This window comes from Humulus lupulus, chromosome 6 (genome assembly GCF_963169125.1).
Source record: "Humulus lupulus chromosome 6, drHumLupu1.1, whole genome shotgun sequence".
Classification (NCBI taxonomy): Eukaryota; Viridiplantae; Streptophyta; class Magnoliopsida; order Rosales; family Cannabaceae; genus Humulus; species Humulus lupulus.
The window spans coordinates 220,413,184-220,437,584 of NC_084798.1; the positions used below are offsets into that span (position 1 = coordinate 220,413,184).

Here is a 24,401-nt window from a genome sequence, read left to right on the forward strand (position 1 = left end):
TTAAATAGGTAGGCCATGATTCAAGTACTACTTTATGTTTGAATATCATAGTGTCTGCCGACAAATGAATAAATTTATGAATGACTAGACATCTAATGCAATTAATAAGTAAAGACTATTCAACTGTGGATGTTTCCTCGAGTTTTCTTTATATGCTTATTTCTTTTTTTATTTTATAAAATTGAATTTCACATTTCTTTGGAATATTATATATTCTCACTAATGTCACATAAATTCCTTATTCACAGAAATAACATTTCCAACTTTCTCATATCTCTCTCTCTGGTGGAAATAATATCACAAACACTCCCTTCTAGCAAGTACGTATCACAACATATCCTCTTTTATTAATTCATTGGTTTCTTTTTCTTGTTATCTACCCTCTTCTCAATATATAGTTTTTATTTAGTAGTATATTCCTGGGAAAAGTAATATTTCATACATATCTCGACTGTTTAAAAAAAAAATAAGACATCACCTCTTTTAGATAAATTTCTTACTGTTTTTATTTTTTTAGATACGAGACTATGGCAAAGTGATCATTAATAAAGAAAGAAGAAAATGGTAGTGACTACTATGCTGAACTATTTGTTTGTTATCATAATTATTGGATCGTTGTTAATGGCAAGATCGTCAACAGTACTAGCTATAGTTGCGAAACCTACTCTTATTTTTACAAAGAATCTGATACTTTTACTCGCAACAAATTTTGTGAGTAAATTATATTATAGTTTAATTTTTTTTATTAATATTTGAATATACCTAGAAGTGAAAATATCTTTTAAATTTATCAATTCTTAATAAATTATAGCACATTTCCAAAAGAAATAATCACATCTTAACTGCTAGGTACCTACGATTACTGAAAAAGCATAACAAGACGTATTTTTGATGCAAAAGAAAAAAACTTAGGAATTTAACTGTCATTGTGTTAAGAAAATATATATTTTTACTGTCAATATTCATATATTTTAATCAATCATACTTTTAATGAGTAATGATACGTGCACTAAAAATATGTACCTAAATATTATACGTAGTGACGTGTTACTGTTTTTTAAAATAGTAAATCATAATTTTAATAAATATAATTAGTTAAGCTAAACTGTTACGTATAGTGTTTAGTAATAAATTTTGTATCATCGTATTATTACTTCTATTTAATATGTTCAAATTAAATAGGTAGGCCATGATTCAAGTACTACTTTATGTTTGAATATCATAGTGTCTGCCGACAAATGCATAAATTTATGAATGACTAGACATCTAATGCAATTAATAAGTCGGGAAAATGTTTGGTTCAGTAAAGACTTTTCAACTGTGGATGTTTCCTCGAATTTTCTTTATATGCTTATTTCTTTTTTATTTTATAAAATTGAATTTCACATTTCTTTGGAATATTATATATTCTCACTAATGTCACATAAATCCCTTATTCACAGAAATAACATTTCCAACTTTCTCATCTCTCTGGTGGAAATAATATCACAAACACTCCCTTCTAGCAAGTACGTATCACAACATATCCTCTTTTATTAATTCATTGGTTTCTTTTTCTTGTTATCTGCCCTCTTCTCAATATATAGTTTTTATTTAGTAATATATTCCTGGGAAAAGTAATATTTCATACATATCTCGACTGTTTAAAAAAAAAAAAGACATCACCTCTTTTAGATAAATTTCTTACTGTGTTTATTTTTTAGATACGAGACGTACGTCAAAGTGATCATTAATAAAGAAGAAAGAAGAAAATGGTAGTAACTACTATGCTGAACTACTACTTGTCTGTTATCATAATTATTGGATCGTTGTTAATGGCAAGATCGTCAACAGTACTAGCTATAGTTGCGAAACCTGGTTGTCCAGAAAAGTGTGGAGATGTAACTATTCCATTCCCTTTCGGAATTGGGTCATCATCATCCAACAATTGTTTTCTTAACAAATGGTTCGAAATCTCCTGCCGCAACTCTACTACGCCTTTCCTCGATCAAACTCAACTACAGGTACTTAACATTTCGTTATATGACAAACGGGTTCAGGTGAGAAGCCCCATCAGTTTCTTCAACTGTGCAAATAAGACAAGCAAAAGATCAGCAAATTTAACAGGAAGCCCCTTCTACTATTCTTTTTACAATCAGTTCATTGCAATAAGTTGTGGTGCTTTTGCCAAGTTGGAAATAAGGAGTGGTAAGGAGGTCTACCAAAATGGGTGCACAAGCAGCAGCTCCACCTGCTCATCATCATTCAGTAGTAGTAATAATATTGATTTTAGTAATTGCGACGATGGCATTAAATGTTGTCGTACTTCTTTCAAAGGTGGTGACAACTTCAAAATCTCTATGGATAATGATTCTAGTACGACTCTTGCAACAAATCATGATAACGAATATTGCAAATATGCGTTCGTGATTGATCCTAACTACAAAACATCCCATGATGATGATGATCTGGATTATTATGTTCCTGTCCGACTAAGTTGGAACATTAACAGTAAGTATTTCGACATATTTAAAACACATGTTATGCCAACCACATCTAGCAGCTTCGAATGCGACAACTATGATGGTGTTGCTTTAAATTCCTCTCTAGATCGGATATCCAGATGTGTCTGCCATCACGGATTTCGAGGGAGTGCGTACATTCAGGACGGGTGTCAAGGTAAACCAAAATCCACCGCTAATATTATTTAAATTAATTCATACATATATATATATTCTTGGATGTTTTTGTTAGTTATGTAAATAATTAGTTTTTTTTTAATTTATGTTTTGCTTTGCATATGCTCCATTCTCTTTAATTCTAAAATTAAATAAGTTGTTATAATTTTTTACTCTTTATTTTTAAAGATGTTCTAATAAATGTGGAGAAAATATACTTTAATTATTTTTATTTATATAATACACTTGAATACTGACTAACAAATTTTTTTATTCTTTCAATTTTACGGAAATTTTTACATTTATTACCGTTTTGCCTCTTTTATTCTTCTTTTGTGTTATTTTATAGTTGTCCAGGTTTATGTAGAGTTGTTTTCGTGTTGTTTTTTTTAATTGTTTAAGTTTATTTGTAATTGTTTTATTATTGTGTTGATATCTAATTGATGCTTAGTTTTTTTTTTTCAGATATATTTCAATTTTTTTTTAAACGTGTTGGTATGCACTGAGTTGACTTCCAATTATTGTTTTTTAGTTGGTTTTGAACGTGTTAATATGTAGTAAGTTGATATCTTGTCACGTCCCGAGCGGTAGGCCTTAGCAGATTTGTAATATCCATAACTTGGATGGTCAAAGGTCAAACTTTGACCCTCGTTGGAAAATAGTCTTTATAAATTATCATTTAATTTATAATAAATCGTACTATAATTATAAGTTAAAATAATAAAATAACTCCTATAATTATGTATAAAAATATTAGTGATAAAAGTATGACCATTTATCATTATAAATAAAACAATAATATTCCTACAATTATGTAATCACCAAATAGTTAAATTTAATAAGTCATAAACACCCAAAATAATACTTAGCATCCACCATTCCTTATCCCTAACTATTTCATAGATCATTCAGATATACCGATCATTAGATTCGAAGTCGAATACATAAATAATGCTCAAAAGATAAGACAATGACACAAAATAGAAATAGGCTAAACACATTGGCTCCATCGATAATTCATCTTATCCACAATTGTGTCACTAGGATCCTGGAATGGGAGAGATATAGGGGGTGAGCTTATAAAGCCCAGTAGGAAAGCAACTAATAACATAGGACTCAAACGTTTAATAAAAACCCCTGCATGGTTAGCTTTTCAAAACAAAACATACATCATCATGTATAAACCAAAATAGAGAGAAACCACAAATAAGAGCATAGCTACAAGTGCACATCACACTATCCCCTAGATCCCTAGTTCCCATTACCCACCATAGAAAAACCAACATCCTAAACCGGGTAGCCGGACCTCATAACCACCATAAGGAGGAGACTCATAACACTTCCTGTATACAGATGCTAGGTCTTTACACCTACAGGTGAGTGGACACCTGATCTACCTATGATGATACAGAGACTAGGTCATGAAACAACAACATGCACAAATCATGATTACTATGGATCTCATTGGTATAACCAAATGCAGGTAAACATGAAAAGAAAGAAACATATTCCCTTTTTATTTTAGAAAATTGGGCAGCATAACAGCTGCATTTGAATAAAACCCAAAAATCATAACCTGCATAATTAAGTGAACAAAAGAATATATTTGACACTCAGTGCCCTCAGAACAGAACAGAAAACATGCAGATTAAGTTTTCTATTTTTCAAACATTTTATAAATATCAAAATTAGAATATGTTTAATGCAATTCAATACGAGTAAAACAAGTCCAATGGTCAAGTTGAGTCCCTAACTCTTAAGAATTTTCAATCCGAGCCCAAAGCGACACTCCCAAGCTTAACGATTATCCTAGAGTGATTTAATTCGATTTATATATCACGTTTTGCGTACGTGTATCAAATGAGCAAATGATTATCATTATTGCATTCCTTATTCAAAATCGTGTCCAACGACATATAATATGACCATATTTAAAATTTCAAGTTCCGGAACCTCACCCAAGCGGTGCACTCTAGCGGTTGATAGCGATACCGGAAACGTCGATGAATATATGCATGGCATATATCAAAACGATCCTCTTGAGTAGTACATCACGGATGCACAACTCCTTTGCCCAAATGACCTTTGGTTTCGCCGGAAAATGCTTCCAAAGGGACAGAGATACCCAAAATCTCGCCGGAGAAAAATAACGAGTTGACCAAAATGACTTAGTGGGTGACGTTCCTCCCTTCACACTGGTTCCAATGGTGCCACCCACTCACCGAACGGAGGTCTGGGTTCACCGGAAAGCGCGGTCAAAGTTTTGATGACGAAACTTTGATTGCTCCGTTCGTGTGCGTCGTAACTCCAATGGCCCTGAGGTTTTGCGGATGGGGTTGTCACCGGCCACTGGTGCTTCAGCTTCGGCGCGTGGCGGCAAAATGGAACTCCAGCAATGGCTTTGTGGTACCCCGACGTGGGTTGTTGTAGAGACAAAAAGTAGTAGAAGAAGAAGAAGAAGTACTCGGGAAGAAAAATGAAAAAGAAAAGACACAAATTGTATATAAAGGTTGTTCATAAATGCAATTAGTTAGGACTTATTATTATAGTTACAGTAATCTTTTTTTTATAATATATATATGATAATAAATAAATAAATAATAAAGTTTATATTAACTAAAAAAATTATGTGCTATTTAATTATCAGATATTAATGAATGCATTGAGGGAACAGTGTTGTGCCCTGGAGGCTCTACTTGCGTGAACACTGTCGGGGGCTATCACTGTAGTTATAAACGCAAGACCATCTTTATAGGTATGTCTTTATATCTAATGCATATATATATATATATGTATGAGAATTCTTCTACAGCGGATTTACTTTAAGCCCTACCGGTGGAGTTCTCAGCGTTCTCGACCCATGAACAGTTTTCGGCGCGATTTTTTTTTATGACCATATATATTGTAACTGTTTAGAGCATCCTGCAAATTTTCAGAAAATTCTTAATAGTTTAAAGTACCGAAAACTAGGTTCAAACATGTTACACACGTGACTAATTTTGTTTATACGCGTGGAAAACAACATGTTTGAACCTAGTTTTCGGTATTGTAAATTATTCGAAATTTTCTGAAAATTTGCAGGATGCTCTAAATAGCTACAATATACACGGTCATAAAAAAAAGTCGCGCCGAAAACTGTTCACGGGTCGAGAAACACTGAGAGACCTACTGATAGGGCTTAAAGTAAAGCCCCAATAAAAAAAATTGTCATATATATATATAATATATATATATATAATTTTCTTTGTGTGTATGTGTGATTATCTATTCATCATAAAATAATATTTTGTAGTGGTTAATTAATGTAAAACATAGTAAAAATACATAACAATAGTGCATCTAGGAATTCATTCCACCAAAAATAAAAATCAATAATAATAAATATATAATGGAACAAAATTTAAACATTACACATATATATATACTAGATACAAGCAACGTGCAGTCTGCATGTTTGCTTAGTTTTATTTATAAAATTTATTAATTATTTTTATTAAATTTATATTAATATCATATAAATTTTGAAATAAATATTCTATTTTAATTAAATAATTTATTTATTTTTGTCTAAATTTATGTTTGTTCTAGTTTTTATATTTAGGAGTGACAACAAGAGATTATATTATATGTTTAATGTAATATTAAATATTATGTGTAGATTTTAAATTTAATTTTCTTGCTATTTTAAAAAAAAATTAATTTGTTGCTAATTCATAGTAAATTATATTATATTCTTAATATGATATTATTCTAACAAGTAAGTTTAAGTTTAATTAAATTTTATTTAAGTTATAAAACATATGATTTTATTACTTTTAAATAATTATCATTATAAAATATCTCAAAAATATCATGTTTTAATTTGTTTAATTATTTATTATTTTAAAATAATTATCATTGTATAATATCTTATTTTAATTTGTTTAATTATTTATTATTTTTAAATAATTATCATTACAAAATATCTAAAAAATATCCTAATTTAATTTTTTTCAATTATTTATTTTATTTTATTTAAATTTAAGTGTTTACAAACTACCGTTAAATATAAGAATATTCTATTAAATATAATAATATTTTGTTAAAGTTAACATTAACAAAATAAAAACTGTTAAAACCAAGAATTTCATTTATCTACACATTTATTATATAGAAGAGATATACAAATTAAATAATAAAATAATATAACTGGGATAACTATTCTACTAATAGAACTCATCTATCCACCTACTCTCTCATTTTTACAAAAAATCTTATGCTTTTACTCACAACAATTTTTGTGAGTATAAGAGCTTCATAATATTATATTTTAATTTTTTTATTAATATTTGAATTATAGCACATTTCCAAAAGAAATAATTACATCTTAACTGTTAGGTACCTACGATTACCAAAAAAGTGTAACAGGAAGTATTTTTGATGCAAAAGAAAAAAACTTAGGAATTTAACTGTAATCGTGTTGAGAAATTATGTATTTTTACCACCAATATCCATATATTTTAATTAATCATATTTTTAATAAAAATTTATAAATATATTTTAAATCTATCACAAATTTTAATTTAATAAATTGAGGCTATTTTGTCACCAAACTACCCTAAAGTTTGAGGTTTGTACGCATCATAGACTCAATCTTTTTTTTTTCAGCGAGAAAAATACCAGAAATTAGTATAATAGTAATTCCGTCACTCTTCCTATTGATCTCCGTTAGTTTGCATTGTAATTTAAGAAAAACACAAAAAATTATTTTGCATTGTATTTTAAACAATATTTTTATCAAATGAATAATAGTATATTTCATTATCTAGCCTAGAAACCAAAACAGAAAGAAAAAAATCAAATGTTTGATAAATTTCAATTTATATATTATAAAACTTATATCAAAAAATTAAAGTTTAGAAGAAGAGAAATAATAATATTAAAAAATCAGTTCAATTTATGCTTATTTAAAATTACTAACTAATTAAGAATAAGTTTTTAAAAAATTCCATATTTCTATAAATGAATGATTATGTTTATTTATTCATACATGATAAACAGGTGTGGGGAGTACATGGATACTATACATATTCATAAAGAAAAGAAAAGAAATTAAACGCAAGAAAGCATTTTTCAAACGAAATGGTGGCCTTTTGTTGGAACAACAGATACACTCAAGTGAAAACAATGTCGAGCAAACGAAGTTGTTCAAGTCAAAAGAGTTAGAGAAGGCAACTGATAATTTCAATATAGACAGAGTTTTTGGGCAAGGAGGCCAAGGCACTGTGTACAAAGGAATGTTGAAAGATGGAAAGATTGTTGCTGTAAAGAAGTCTAAAATAATTGATGAAGCCAAACTCTCTGAATTCATCAATGAAGTTGTCATTCTTACACAAATCAAACATAGAAATGTTGTCAGGCTATTGGGATGTTGTCTGGAGACAGATGTTCCACTTCTAGTTTATGAATTCATCCCAAACGGAACACTTTCTGAGTATATTCATGACAAAAATGCAGAGTTTCCTTTCACATGGAACATGAGATTACGAATTGCAACTGAAGTTGCAGGAGCTCTTTCATACTTACACTCAGCAGCTTCTTTTCCAATTTATCATCGAGATGTCAAGTCTACGAACATACTCCTTGATGAAAAACTCACAGCAAAAGTTGCAGACTTTGGTACATCAAGAACTATCTCCTTAGAGCAAACTCACCTGACCACTTTAGTTTATGGCACATTTGGCTATCTAGATCCAGAATACTTTCAGTCTAACCAATTCACAGATAAGAGTGATGTTTATAGTTTTGGAGTGGTTCTTGTCGAGCTCTTGACCGGACAAAAAGCAATATCTGCAACAAGGTCAGAGGAGGAAGGAAGAAGTTTGGCAACATATTTCATGATGACAATGGAGGAAAAGAGCAGTAGTTTGTTCGACATTCTTGATGGTCAAGTTCTCAAAGATGCGCCAAAAGAAGAGATCTTAATTGTTGTTGATCTTGCAAAGAGATGCTTACATTTGAATGGAAGGAATCGACCTACCATGAAAGAAGTAGCAAAGGAGCTAGAGAGGATTCAAGGCATTGATAATAAAGATTCCAATGGTATTCAACATAATTATGAAGATTTAGCATATGCACAACCTGAAATTGCAGACTACTCTTGGAATGTTTCCACATCGTCAATAGGGTTAACTTTTGATAGTGCTGCTACTAGCTTCTCGTTGCATCAAGAATTACCATTGTTGTAAGGGTGAACAAATAGTAATATCCTTTTTGTACGTAGAACTCTTCACTTATTTTTTTCTATCTCGAATTTAGAGATCAATTATACATTGTGGTTTACTTTATTGGATAATATTGTTAACTTTGGTTTCATCTGGTTGTATAAGCATTCAATGCTTGGTACTTTTACTATGTAATATAATATAGTAGTATTCGTGTTTTTGTATTGTTTTGGCCTTTTTATTTTTCCAATTAGTCCTTTTTACGGATTTTTATTGCCCACTATCTAATAAATATTATCTCCATAAATATTATCCTTACAAGTAGGTGAGAATGATGGTGAACATCATATTCACACAAATATACATTTCAATCTCCTTATCAATACTCGATCTCTTCTGGTACGAAACACAACATTTATTTATTCTTAATATATTTTTTCGTCTAAATATATAATTTATTTTTTAAAAGAAAAATCAATGTGGAGTCACTACAACAATTATAGGCATTTGCGGCGTGGGCATTAGCGGCAAGCTCAGTCTGCCGCTATTGGATAGACTATTAGCGGCGGACATACGATTATTAGCGGCGTATAGTCCACCGCCAATTGACGTAATAAAAAAGCCCGGGAATTTTTTAATTACTATTAGCGGCGGGTAATTACTATTATTAGCGGCGTATAGTCTTGTTGCCAAGTACGAAATGAGGAATGGTAAGGAGGTCTACCAAAAAGGGTGCAGTAGCAGCAGTTCCACATGCTCATCATCATCATCATCCAATAGCAGTAATAATATTGATTTTAGTAATTGCGATGGCGTTAAATGTTGTCGTTCTTTTTTCTCTACGGGTACAGGTGACAGCTTCAAAATCTCTATGGATAATGATTCTAGTACGACTCGTGATAACGAATATTGCAAATATGCGTTCCTGATAGATCCTAATGAAATTGATAAATACAAAACATCCCATCATCTGGATTATTATGTTCCTGTCCTACTAACTTGGTCCCTTAATGTTACGTATTTCGACATATTTAAAACACATGTTATCCCAACCAGATCCAGATCTAGCAACTTCAACTGCAGCAGCTATAATGGTACTTTAAATTCCTCTCTAGATAGGATATACAGCTGTCGCTGTAGATATGGATTTCGAGGGAGTGCGTACATTCAGGACGGGTGTCAAGGTATTCCTCAATCCACCACTAATATTTTTTAAATTAACTGGTATATATATATATTTGGGTGTAACTATTATTAACTATATAGAAAGATAATTATTTTAATATTAATTATTAAATTAAGATCAATGATTAGTGGTTTATATTTATAGTTTTTAATTAATATTTTTAAAAATAATTTTGATTTTTACCTAATGAAAAAAAGTATATTTATTAGAAAAATATAATATTTTAAAGTTTTCATTTTTTAAATATATTTCAATTTCTAAATACATGATCATTTTTTTATTTATATATAACTAAAGGACTAAATGAATAAATAAATTGCTTTGGTTGGATAAGGGATATTGTATGCCTATAGAATATTTAATTTATTATTATTTTGACAATATATTATGTAATTATTGATTTTAGATATTGAATTTTATGAAAGCATATGCACGTACTTATTACACAAAAACGTACAAATATGTATTATGTAATGTAAACTCATGGAAATAAGTTAAGAGGTTAGACAATCTTTTTTTTTATGATGGGCATATAGTGCCTTGTATGATACAAAGATATATATATATATATATATCATAATAAATACATAAAAAATAGTAATATATATTTCAAATATATATTAACCAGAAAAATAATTCAAATTAATTGTCAGATATTAATGAATGCAATGATGAGAAAATCCCGAATCCATGTCATGGAGGCAGTACCTGCGTCAACACTCACTACAAAAAAAAGGTTCAATACCGAGAACATTATACCGACAACATGTCCTCGGTATAGACATTTCATATGCGCGGGACATTTTCGCGGTTCTGAATAGGTTTAGTTGCTATACCGAGGACCTATACCGAGAACATGTTCTCGGTATAGGGTTTATAAATATCACACTCAGCCGCGAAGCCCCTTCTCCTTCCTCTCTGGTTTCTCTGGGTTTTCTCCGAAACCTCCGCCTCCCTCCGCCGATTATAGTCGTTTTCCTCCATAAAAGCTCGGTTTTAAGCCCCAAAATTGCCAAGGGTGAAGGAATTTCTGTGTATTTGTTGAAGGTATGGTTTATTTATTCATTTTATATATATATATATTTATGAAATTGTATAATGATATTTTCTAATTTTTGTTTGAAGGTTGGGTATTCGGTTTTTGTTGGATTATAGGGATTGCTAGCAAGATATTGAAGGCATTGGTAAGTTTTTTTTAATTTTTCTGTATTTTTTTAATTTTTTTTTCAATTTTTGAATAATTTATGTTTTTTTATATAAATAATATAATATTAATTTTAATAAAAATCTGAAATAATTATATTAGATAGAATGTATTTATTTTTAGGTTTTCAAAATAAGTATTAGTAAAAATGATATTAGGAATTAGAAAATTGTTAAATGATTAATTAGTATTTTTTTTAAATAAATTCTATGTTGTGTTTGGTGAATTTTATGTGTATTAAACATATTAGTAAACATATTAAATATTTGAGTGTTAATTTGAAAATTTTGGTGGTAATGTTAGTATGTTGTTGTTGTCAATTTTAATTTTTTTGCTTATGTTAGTAGTAAAAATTCAGATTTTATGAATATTGATGATTAATTTGTTGTTGTTAATTTTTAGTAGAATTTTAATATTTTGGTTAGAAAATTGAATAATTAATAAAATTTAGACTAATAATTATAAATTATATAGTTATTTAAAATGAATTTGTAATGCTCTCTGCATGATCTGGGTCTGGATATTTTTTATGTGTTATTTGCAGGATTTTAAATTTTGGGATAGATGAAAATATAGTCGTTATGCTGCCGAATTTTTTATAGAATTGTAAAATTTAGAGATATTGTGAATATTAGTAGAAGTACTCAATAAAATTTCTAATTTAATAAATAGTGAATTGATAAGTAAAATCATTTATTTTAAAATTAAGATTAAAAAAATTAACATTAACATTATGCAACTAAATTTTAATAAAAATAAACATTAATTAAATAATTTAAGTAATAATTAAATCCTAAAGTAGTTAAATAAATTTTAAACAAATCTTAGAATTTTTTTTTAAATTAATCAAACTATTCAATAAAGCATAAGTAAAATATGTAATTTAATAAATACTAAATTAATATGTAAAAAAATAATATGTGTTAGTTCTGATTAAATAAAATTAACAAATATATTATTAGAAAACCATTATTAAAATTAAAATTAAAATTAAAAAAATTAAATTTAATATTTGTTAGTTTTAATCATTATTAAAATTAAAATTAAAAAAATATGTTTTTAATATTATTTGTTAGTTGTTTTTAATTTTTCTGTATTTTTTTTAATATTTTTTTTCAATTTTTGAATAATTTATGTTTTTTATATAAATAATATATTTTAAAATTAAGAATAAAAAAAATTAACATTAACATTATGCAACTAAATTTTAATAAAAATAAAAATTAATCCTAAAGTAGTTAAATAAATTTTAAACAAATTTTAGAAATTTTGTTTAAATTAATCAAACTATTCAATAAAGCATAAGTAAAATATGTAATTTAATAAATACTAAATTAATATGTCAAATTTAAATAAGTTTAATAATATTTACACTGAAATATATTATAGTTAGATATCATAAAACAACATAATTAACTTCAAAAAGCATAAGACATTAAAAAAACATATTTAATTATATTTGCTTTTTTCTTTGGTAATAAGAAATTATTACCAAAGATATAATAGTATTATTATCACATAGTGATAATATTATATTTTTTTAGTGTTCATCACAAGAAGCCTTAGACCCGTTTAGAGAGGGTGAGTCATTGAAGACTCTTACATTTGCCTCTCTCTGAATTAGGACACACACAAATTGATTGTAAGTTTGATGATTAGTGTTCCGTGCAGTGCTACATTCATACAATGTCGATCGACAAGAGTTGGATTAATTTGACAGATCGATTATCCGATGAGTATGAGGCTGGTGTGATGGATTTTCTCCAGAGAGCCCGGCAGTGCGTTGACTCAAGGGGATTGGTGAAATGTCCGTGTAGGAGGTGTGTCAACGTTGAATTTCAGACAATTGATGTATTAGAAAATCATCTTTTTGTAAATGGTTTTCTACGGAAATATACCAATTGGCATTGGCATGGAGAGGATGAAATAATACCAATGAGAGCTCGGATAGATCAAAATGATGAAGATGAGATGATGGATGTTCCCACTAGTTGAAGAACAAGCGGAGGATGTAGAAGTAGATGTTATGCACGACACTAGTTCCTCTAATTTCCAATTATTCGTTGATCTTGGACCGTTGCCACAAATCAGCTTTGAACGTACGGGGGCTCCATTACAATTTGTTGAGATAGATAATGTTGCAATTGAGGAGGAGAGGGAGGAGGAAATGGAAGAAGAAGAGGAGGAGGAGGAAGAGGAAGTGGAGGAGGAGGAGGAGGAGGTTGAATATGAAGATGATGAAGAGGAAGATGAACACATAGAAACCGATGATGATAGTGAAGATTATTATAGTGATAATTAAGTGGTAATTTTATAATATGTTGAAGTAATTATTTTTAACAATAAATAATTTTATATTGTCATTTTTAACTGATAAATGTAATTTTAATATCGATTAATTTGACAGATATGGCTGATGTTATTGCTCAATCTCACGGGGGTGATGGTGGAGGATGCGATCCTCCACGTGGACCGGCAGATATCCCAGCTGATTGTGAACGAGGTAATATTTTACACATTGATATACTCCTTAAAATTTAACAATTAATCCATATTAATTTTAAAATATTGAATTTGCATACAATAGCGCCTCCAAGTAAACGTGGACGCCATAAGGGATTGAACACGCGGGAAAAGAGGGAACAGTTGGGGCGTCCTCTCCCTCTCGAGTGGGATGTGCGGGGGAGAACATATAAAGAGATCGGAGAGTACAGCTCAAATTTCTCAAGAGAGCTCGGATTACTTGTTCGACAGTACACAGATCCGGACTGTCCTCAATGGTCAAAAGTACCAAATGCCTCGAAAGAAAGAATACTTGCACATTTGGAAGTAAGTAGTTTATGTATTTTTATCTTAATTCTTATTTTATGTTATATATGATATTTACTAATAAATGTTTGTAAATTAGGATGATTTGTTTGATATTGGGCGTACTAGATATGGAGAAGGGCATATGCCTGGGATCTTGAGAGGCATTGATACTTCGTGTGCTAAAAAGTATTCTGACTGGAAGTACGATATTAAAGAGCACTTAACGATTAATGGGCCACAAAATCGTTATGGTGGTTGCACGGATACGCAGTGGCAAAAAGCAATTGATTTTTTCCGTCGCCCAGAAATTACGGTATTAATTTCTTGCTAAACTTAACTATCTTAATTAAATATATTACTAACGATAACTTTTTGCAGAAACGTTCTGTGGTCAACAAGGAAAATAGAAAGAAATTGAAAGAGCTTAGCTATGGAGGTTCTCAGTCAATCCCAGCCTTACGCTATAAAAAGGTTAGTTAATTAATTATTTTTTAGTTTATTTTTCTTATTTACGTTTAATTATTAATTTTATAAAAATATATGTACGTGACAGCGCAATTTAGAGACTGGGCAACTTGAGTCCATCCCGGATAGCTGGATGGATACTCACCATAAATCAGGCACAGGGTGGGTGACAGAGACAGCAAAAAATACTTGGGTACGTTAAGTTTTTTTAAACATTTTTCAAATTTTTAATTGTTTCAAAATTTTAATTACATTATACATTGTATCACAGGAGGAATTGCGTGCATACCGCGACACACAGCAGACACAGGCAACTGATACTGAGAGTTCCACACCAGTTTCGAGTGCGCCTGAAGATGAAGACATATCTTTGGTACAAAATGTCTTCGGAAAACGACGGGGCCACCAGAAAGGATATGGACGTATCCTTAACATAAGGGACCGAACTCCATTTGATTTTCGTCCTTCACAAACTAGAGATGAAGAGTTGTCTGAGATGAGAGAGCGTCTTCGACAGTTAGAGGAGCATGTCCGGACTCATTGTATCACCCCGGGATCTCAATCTGCCCCACCACCACCACCCGATGATCCTGATGTTGGAGCACCGACTCAGTAGGACTTATGTATGAATTTTATTACAATTGACTATTACATTATCATGTTTAAGACAAGTCTTTATTTTAATTCAACGAATACACTCTTATGTTTTTTTTTATATCTTTAATATAAGTGTTTTAATTTTATTCTATTTTCTTATATTTAATTCAAAATAAATAAATAAATAAGGGAATAACAAATATAAAAAAAAATTGGGGACAAGTCTATACCGAGGACATTGTCCTCGGTATATACCACCAAGATGTCGGTATGTACCAGTACGATGAGAAATTGAGGTTTGTTGTACCGAGGACATTTGTCACTTTCTACCGAGGACATTATCCTCGGTAAAACGTATACCGAGAACATTTTGAATGTCGTCGGTAGACGTTTTGTTTTTACCGACGCGGCTGTACCGACAACTTTATACCGACGACATTGTCTCGGTATAAGATATACCGAGGACATTTCGGCTTATACCGAGGACATTTGTTCTCGGTATAGGCCCTGATTTTTGTAGTGACTATTGGGGCATATCGTTGTAGTTACAAGCGCAAATATATCATTATAGGTATATGGTTTTATATACAATGCATATTTATAATTTTGTATGTATGCCTGCTTATCAATTCATCATAAAATAATATTTTATAATGCATGCACGGTTAATTAACTAATTCTGTAAAAATAGGGAAAATTCATTACCAATAGTGGTACATCTAGGAATTCATTCATTCCAACAAAAGTAAAAATAAATAATAATAATAATATATATTAGAACAAAATTTTAAATATTTATTTGTAAAATTTAAATAATACAGATACATTTTTTTTTTTATAAATTATAAATTTATTTTAAATAAGGGAAATATTGTTAAAAATTAACTATAAAGTTTTGGAATAATTGGAATGTTGCCACTTTTTTACTTGAACATTACTACAATAAAATAGAGACATTTTCATCCCTTTTTTAAGTGACACAACAGAAATTTCACGCCACTCTACAAAGCAATGTGTGCATGTAAACTTGTTGATATGAATGAAGATTAAAGAAATAAAATACAGAGAATCAATTTTCATAATACCTTAAAAAAATAAGTTAATGTGATAATTCTGTTTATTTATCATATAAAATTTATATTAAAAAACTAAAGTTTTGAAGAGAAATAAAAGCAATATAAAGTTTTATTTAATTTACGCCAATTTAATATTACAAACTAATTGTTAATGCTTTGATTAAAAAAATGCGATATATTTGTGTTTATTCATTCATAACTTGTTAAACAGGAGTTGGGAGTGCTCTTGGAGCCTTAGTACTTGTTTTTGGTACATGGAGACTATACAAATTCATAAAGAAAAGAAATTAAACAGAAGAAAATATTTTTCAAACGAAATGGTGGCCTTTTGTTGGAACAGCAAATACACTCGAGTGAAAACAATGTCGAGCAAACCAAGTTGTTCGATGCAAAAGAGTTAGAGAAGGCAACAAAAAATTTTAGTATAGACAGAGTTCTTGGACAAGGAGGTCAAGGCACTGTGTACAAAGGAATGTTGGAAGACGGAAAGATTGTTGCGATAAAGAAGTCTAAAATAATTGATGAAGCCAAACTCTCAGAATTCATTAATGAGGTTGTTATTCTTACGCAAATCAATCATAGAAATGTTGTCAAGCTATTGGGATGTTGTTTGGAGACAGATGTTCCACTTTTAGTTTATGAATTTATCCCAAACGGAACACTTTCTGAGTATATTCATGAGAGAAATGCAGAGTTTCCTTTTACATGGAGCATGCGATTACAAATTGCAACTGAAGTTGCAGGAGCTCTTTCATACTTACATTCAGCAGCTTCTTTTCCAATTTATCATCGGGATGTTAAGTCTACAAACATACTCCTTGATGAAAAATTGAGAGCTAAAGTTGCAGACTTTGGTACATCAAGAACTATTTCCTTAGAGCAAACACACTTGACTACTGTAGTTTATGGCACATTTGGTTATCTAGATCCAGAATATTTTCAAACAAGCCAATTTACAGATAAGAGTGATGTTTATAGTTTTGGAGTGATTCTTGTTGAGCTCTTGACTGGACAAAAAGCAATATCTGCAACAAGATCAGAGGAAGGAATAAGTTTGGCAACATATTTTATAATGACAATGGAGGAAAATAACAGTAGTCTGTTCAACATTCTTGATAGTCAAGTTCTCAAAGAAGCGCCAAAAGAAGAGATCATAGTTGTTGCTGATCTTGCACAGAGATGCTTACATTTGAGCGGAAGGAATCGACCTACCATGAAAGAAGTAGCAAAGGAGCTAGAGAGGATACAAGTCATTGATAATAAAGATTCAAAGGGTAGTCAACATAATTATAAAGAGTTAGCGTATGCACAACCTGAAGTTATAGACTACTCTTGGAATGCTTCCGCGTCATCAACTTTTTATAATAATGCTTCTAGCTCCTCGTTGCATCAAGAATTACCATTATTATAAGGTATCCTTTTTGTAATACTTTTCACCTATATTTTCTTTTTCAAATTTGGATAGTTATAAAAACAATAATATATATTTGACTGTTGAATTATAATTTGGAATACTTTATAGGTTATTGTAGTTTATATGTATTGTTTAATTAGTATCCATTTTAATTTATTCCCACATTGATTATAAAGCCAATTGTTATCTATTGTGACAAAAAAAATACTTGGGGAAGATTTAGTGTTGGGAATGCTTAAGTTTATTATTATAATTAAATTTAATTGGACAAATATAAGAATTTAAACATATTTGACCGAAGCCTCTCATTTCTTTGTTTCGTGCAGCTCTCAGCTCTCATTCTCACGCTCTCTCTCATTCTCATTTCTCTTATAAATATATATATATATACAGTAAATTATATGTCATAGTTTTGTATTTTAGAGTTTATAGTGTATGCATAAATTAAACACAGTAATTAGTTCAAAATGGACTTTGTTTGGCTGATATTGTTGTCATTGTGCAGAAGTTGGTTCTGATGAGTTGGACTTTATTGTATGGAGTTATCGACTTTTTATTTCATGAGACTTTGTTATGAACATTTTATATGGACTTTATTATATATGTACGAGACTTTGAATATTTTAGACTTGTAGACTTTTATAAGTGTGAGATTTTAGATAATTTAGACTTGTGGTCGGATTATGTATATTTTAGACTTTATTATGCCGGTACGAGATTAATTTGGATGAAGATATGAAGGTTTTATAAAATTTTATTATCAACGATATAAGTAATATGATAATCGAAACAACTCAATTAATTTTACTTTCCAAACAAAATTTTATCTTTTCTTTATTAGTTTTTTCTCCTCCATTTTCTTTCTTCCCCCTTTTTATTTTATTTTATTTTTTTCTGCGGAAAAAAACATGCACATACTGATAGTACGGATATATTATATATTTTTTGGAATATTATATATTCTCACTAATGTCTCATAAATTCCTCATTCACACAAATAACATTTCCAACTTTGTCATCTCTCTCTGTCTCTGTCTCTGGTGGAAATAATATCACAAAGACTCCCTTGTAGAGCTAGCTAGTACGTATCACAACATATCCTCTTTTATTAATTCATTGTGTTTTCTTTTTCTTGTTATCTATATATAGAATAGATAAATTTCATGCGCAAATATTCATCTATATATATATAAGTGTGGTTGAGACAACGTTGTTTACCTCTCTATTTATTTTATATCTGGCATATGGAGGTGTGTGAATAGTGGATTGGTTGGAATATATGATGGTGTGGTGAGGTTATGCAAGTTAGGCGTGTGTGTGTGTTAGAGGTGTAGTGGGATTATGCAAGTTGGATTAATATATTCGAAAGGATAGAATAATTAATGGTATGTGAACAGAAGTGTGAAAAGAAAAATTGGCAGTGGAGACATGAAAATACAAGGACTATTTAATTGCTAGTGGAAGAAAAAGTGAAACATGACAAGACTAACCCAATTCCTAGTATTATTAGTCAATGCTCATTATTTGTTTATGTTGTAGTCAATACATAAATTATATTGCATTTATCTTATAAGAATATTGCTTTTATTATAATAATTTTTTAGTTGATTCATTATTATGCTAAAGTAACCAAAATTATAAAATAACATGAACATAACATGTGATTATTGTAGGCATTTAGTTTTACGTGGTCGGTGTAGACTTTAGGCACTTTATTAGTTTCTTTTCTAGTTATTATATTGCTTTTATCTCATATGAACATCACTTTTATTATAATAATTGTCTTGTACCTACTTGATTGTTTGCTTTTATTAGAAAAATATGAAGAGTTACTTTTTTTTATTTTATTGATGGGAAACTTGTGAAGACCCTCAAAATAAAACATTGTCATAGTTTATTTAGTAGTATATTCCTGGGAAAAGTAGAATAGATAAATTTCATGCGCAAATAATCATCTATATATTTTATGTTTTGCTTTGCACATGCACCATTCTTTTTAATTCTAAAATTAAATAACAACAATATATAATAGTGTTTTTTGGAAAAAATTATTGAACATTTTAAAAACTAAAATTTAAAAAAAATTTAACAAATCCCCACCTAATTTGATTCTTTTTTTTGGTGCTCTCTTCCTTTTCATATGTTCAAAGCATATTAAAGAGATGAACTTTTTATAAATATACAATTCAATTTTTCAAAAGATAATTTAGAAAAAAATAAAGTCAAAATACGAATCTTTTTGTGTTGTAACTAGTAGTGACCTATATCGCTACATGGGCCACATGTCCCTTATTACTTTTTAGTACAAGGCTAAAATGAACTCAAATCAACCTTAAGTATTATAAAAAAAAAATTGAATCTTTGGAATATTATATATTCTCACTAATGTCTCATAAATTCCTCATTCACACAAATAACATTTCCAACTTTGTCATCTGTCTCTGTCTCTGTCTCTGGTGGAAAGAAATATCACAAAGACTCCCTTGTAGCTAGCTAGTACGTATCACAACATATCCTCTTTTATTAATTCATTGTGTTTTCTTTTTCTTGTTATCTATATATAGAATAGATAAATTTCATGCGCAAATATTCATCTATATATATATATATTTATTTTATATCTGGCATATCATTTTTTTTTCTGCTGAAAAGAACATGCACATACTGATAGGATGTCTTCTTCTTTTTCTTTTTTTCTTTTTTTAAAAAAGAAAAAAAAAAGAAAAATTGAATTTCACATATCTTTGGAATATTATATATTCTCACTAATGTCACATAAATTCCTTATTCACACAAATAAAATTTCCAACTTATTGCTCATCTCTCTCTGTGGTACGTATCACAAAATATCCTCTTTTATTAATTCATTGTTTTCTTTTTCTTGTTATCTATATTCCTGGGAAAAGTAGAATAATATATAAAATTTAATGGTATCATTCTATTAATTTCGACATGATGCAAATATTTTATATCAGGCATATCATATTGCCATAACTTTAATAGTGTAAGTAGTATATTTCATGCATATCTCGACTGTTTAAAAAAAAAATAACACATCACTTTTATTAGAGAAATTTCTTACTGTTTTTATTTTTTTAGATAGGAGACTACGTCAAAGTGATCATTAATAAAGAAGAAAGAAGAAAATGGTAGTGACTACTATGCTGAACTATTTGTTTGCTATCATAACTGGATGGTTATTAATGACAACATCGTCAACAGTACTAGCTATATTTGTCAAACCTGGCTGTCGAGAAATGTGCGGAAACATAACTATCCCATTCCCATTCGGAATTGGATCGTCCAATTGTTATATTAACAAATGGTTCGAAATCTCCTGCCACAACTCTACGCCTTTCCTCAAACACACTCAACTACAGGTACTTAACATTTCGTTAATTAATAATGAGTACAATAGACCATCTGGATGGGTTCAGGTGAGAAGCCCCATCAGTTTCTTCAACTGTGCAAATAAGACAAGCATAAAATCAGCAAATTTAACAGGAAGCCCCTTCTACTATGCTTCTTACAATGAATTCATCGCAGTAAGTTGTGGTGCTTTTGCCAAGTACGAAACAAGGAAAGGTAAGGAGGTCTACCAAAATGGGTGCACTAGCAGCAGCTTCACATGCTCATCATCATCATCCAATAGTATTGATTTTAGTAATTGCGATGGCGTTAAATGTTGTAGTAGTACTTATTTCCCTATGGGTACAGGTGAGAGCTTCAAAATCTCCATCGATAATGATTCTAGTACGACTCTTGCAACAAATCGTGATAACGAATATTGCAAATATGCATTCCTGATTGATGCTAATGAAATTGATAAGTACAAAACATCCCATGATGATGATCTGGATTATTATGTTCCCGCCATACTAAGTTGGTCCCTTAATGTTACGTATTTCGACATATTTAAAACACATGTTATGCCAACCACATCCACATCTAGCAGCTTCGACTGCGAAAGCTATGATGTTAGTACTTTAAATTCCTCTCTAAATCGGATATACAGCTGTCGTTGCAGTAATGGATTTCGAGGGAGTCCGTACATTCAGGACGGGTGTCAAGGTAATCCTCAATGCACCACTAATATTTTTTAACATGATAAATGTCATTAATAAGATTATTTGATGTAATTACTTACATTATTTGCTAAATATAATAAAAAAATGTAAAATTATAATTTTTTTATAATGAATTTTAATATTCATTTTTATAATATTTGTTATAATATGAAAATTGTGTTTCAATTTCTATTTATAAATATTATGAACAAATATAATAAAATAATAAATTATTAGAAATAGAAATACATGATCATTTTTTATTTATACATAACTAAAGGACTAAATAAATAAATAAATTGCTTTAGTTGGATAAAGGATATTGTATGTCTATAGAATATTTAATTTATTATTATTCTGACAATATATTATTTAATTATTGATTTTAGATTTTGAATTTTATGAAAGTATATGCACGTACTATTATTACACAAAAACGTACAAATATGTATTATGTAATGTAAACTCATGGAAATACAAAGATATATATATATATACATCATAATAAATACATATAAAATAGTAATATTTATTTCAAATATATATTAACAAGAAAAATTATACAAATTAATTGTCAGATATTAATGAATGCAATGATGAGAAAATCCCAAATCCATGTCATGGAGGCAGTACTTGCGTCAACACAATCGGGGGATATCGTTGTAGTTACAAGAGCAAATTTATCCTCATAGGTATGGTTTTATATACAATGCATATTTATAATTTTGTATGTATGCCTGCTTATCAATTCACTAAATAATAATAATATTGGATATTATAATATATATTAGAACAAAATTTTTAATATTTATTTGTAAAATTTAAATATTACAAATACATTTTTTTGATAAATTATAAATTTATTTTCAAATAAGGGAAATATTGTTAAAAATTAACTATAAAGTTTTGAAATTTTGGAATAATTGGAATTTTGCCACTTTTTTACTCGAACATTACTACAATAAAATAGAGACATTTATATCCCTTTTTTAAGTGACACAATAGAAATTTCACGTCCCTCTACAAAGCAATGTGTGTATGTAAACTTGTTGATATGAATGAAGATTAAAGAAATAAAATACAAAGAATCAGTTTTCATAATACCTTAAAAAAATAAGTTAATGTGATAATTCTGTTTATTTATCATAAAATTTATATTAGAAAACTAAAGTTTTGAAGAGATATAAAGGCAATATAAAGTTTTATTTAATTTACGCCAATTTAATATTACAAACTAATTGTTAATGCTTTGATTAAAAAAATGACATATATTTGTGTTTATTTATTCATAAAATTGTTAAACAGGAGTTGGGAGTGCTCTTGGAGTCTTAGTACTTGTTTTTGGTACATGGAGACTATACAAATTCATAAAGAAAAGAAAAGAAATTAAACAGAAGAAAATATTTTTCAAACGAAATGGTGGCCTTTTGTTGGAACAGCAAATACACTCGAGTGAAAACAATGTCGAGCAAACCAAGTTGTTCGATGCAAAAGAGTTAGAGAAGGCAACAAATAACTTTAGTATAGACAGAGTTCTTGGACAAGGAGGTCAAGGCACTGTGTACAAAGGAATGTTGGAAGACGGAAAGATTGTTGCGATAAAGAAGTCTAAAATAATTGATGAAGCCAAACTCTCTGAATTCATTAATGAGGTTGTCATTCTTACGCAAATCAATCATAGAAATGTTGTCAAGCTCTTGGGATGTTGTTTGGAGACAGATGTTCCACTTCTAGTTTATGAATATGTCCCAAACGGAACCCTTTCTGAGTATATTCATGACAAAAATGTAGAGTTTCCTTTTATATGGAACATGCGATTACGAATTGCAACTGAAGTTGCGGGAGCTCTCTCATACTTACACTCAGCAGCTTCTTTTCCAATTTATCATCGAGATGTTAAGTCTACAAACATACTGCTTGATGAAAAATTGAGAGCTAAAGTTGCAGACTTTGGTACATCAAGAACTATTTCCTTAGAGCAAACACACTTGACCACTGTAGTTTATGGCACATTTGGTTATCTAGATCCAGAATATTTTCTAACAAGCCAATTTACAGATAAGAGTGATGTTTATAGTTTTGGAGTGATTCTTGTTGAGCTCTTGACTGGACAAAAAGCAATATCTGCAGCAAGATCAGAGGAAGGAAGAAGTTTGGCGACATATTTTATAATGACAATGGAGGAAAATAGCAGTAGTCTGTTTAACATTCTTGATGGTCAAATTCTCAAAGAAGCGCCAAAAGAAGAGATTGTAGTTGTTGCTGATCTTGCACAGAGATGCTTACATTTGAGCGGAAGGAATCGACCTACCATGAAAGAAGTAGCAAAGGAGCTAGAAAGGATACAAGTCGGTGATAATAAAGATTCAAAGGGCAGTCAACATAATTACGAAGAGTTGGCATATGCACAACCTGAATTTATAGACTACTCTTGGAATGCTTCCACGTCATCAACTTTTGATAGTAATGCTACTAGCTTCTCGTTGTATCAAGAATTACAATTATTTTAAGGTATCTTTTTTGTAATACTCTTCACTTATATTTTGCTTTTCAAATTTGGATAGTTAAAAAAAACAATAATATATATTTGACTGGTCAATTAAAATTTGGAATACTTTATAGGTTATGGCAGTAGCATATCTAGAGGTGACTAATTAATAAAGTAATTTGAATGTGTATATATATGTACTGTTTAATTGATTATAAAGCCAATTGGTATCT

The 24,401-nt window shown here is 29.7% G+C and overlaps 4 protein-coding genes across 7 annotated transcripts; all 4 read left to right on the forward strand.

Annotated features, from left to right (window-relative positions):
- The first annotated feature begins 230 nt into the window (after positions 1-230).
- On the forward strand, positions 231-9,011 carry LOC133783441 (wall-associated receptor kinase-like 10). 3 transcript variants are annotated; one of them, XM_062223065.1, is made up of 6 exons: positions 231-320; positions 1,443-1,508; positions 1,704-2,490; positions 2,590-2,658; positions 5,305-5,412; positions 7,698-9,011. In XM_062223065.1, exons 3-6 carry the CDS (start codon positions 1,752-1,754, stop codon positions 8,882-8,884), a joined length of 2,103 nt encoding a protein of 700 aa, XP_062079049.1. In that variant the 5' UTR covers positions 231-320; positions 1,443-1,508; positions 1,704-1,751; the 3' UTR covers positions 8,885-9,011. The 3 variants fall into 3 exon arrangements, with proteins under 3 accessions (XP_062079049.1, XP_062079047.1, XP_062079048.1); XM_062223064.1 differs by adding an exon at positions 518-564 and having other exon boundaries at positions 247-320; positions 1,704-2,658; XM_062223063.1 differs by having other exon boundaries at positions 1,704-2,658.
- Positions 9,012-9,234: 223 nt separating this feature from the next.
- LOC133783442 (uncharacterized) lies at positions 9,235-15,269 on the forward strand. Of its 2 annotated transcripts, XM_062223066.1 has the most exons (10): positions 9,235-10,044; positions 10,700-11,093; positions 11,172-11,230; positions 12,922-13,555; positions 13,658-13,753; positions 13,838-14,079; positions 14,159-14,374; positions 14,440-14,532; positions 14,615-14,719; positions 14,798-15,269. In XM_062223066.1, exons 5-10 carry the CDS (start codon positions 13,660-13,662, stop codon positions 15,140-15,142), a joined length of 1,095 nt encoding a protein of 364 aa, XP_062079050.1. In that variant the 5' UTR covers positions 9,235-10,044; positions 10,700-11,093; positions 11,172-11,230; positions 12,922-13,555; positions 13,658-13,659; the 3' UTR covers positions 15,143-15,269. The 2 variants fall into 2 exon arrangements, with proteins under 2 accessions (XP_062079050.1, XP_062079051.1); XM_062223067.1 differs by lacking the exon at positions 12,922-13,555.
- A 1,216-nt stretch (positions 15,270-16,485) lies between these two features.
- On the forward strand, positions 16,486-17,610 carry LOC133786138 (wall-associated receptor kinase-like 1). Its single transcript, XM_062225351.1, has one exon. It carries the CDS (start codon positions 16,672-16,674, stop codon positions 17,608-17,610), a length of 939 nt encoding a protein of 312 aa, XP_062081335.1. The 5' UTR covers positions 16,486-16,671.
- Positions 17,611-20,759: 3,149 nt separating this feature from the next.
- LOC133786140 (wall-associated receptor kinase-like 3) lies at positions 20,760-24,190 on the forward strand. Its single transcript, XM_062225352.1, has 3 exons — positions 20,760-21,684; positions 22,259-22,372; positions 22,986-24,190. Exons 1-3 carry the CDS (start codon positions 20,760-20,762, stop codon positions 24,188-24,190), a joined length of 2,244 nt encoding a protein of 747 aa, XP_062081336.1.
- The last annotated feature ends 211 nt before the right edge of the window (positions 24,191-24,401 follow it).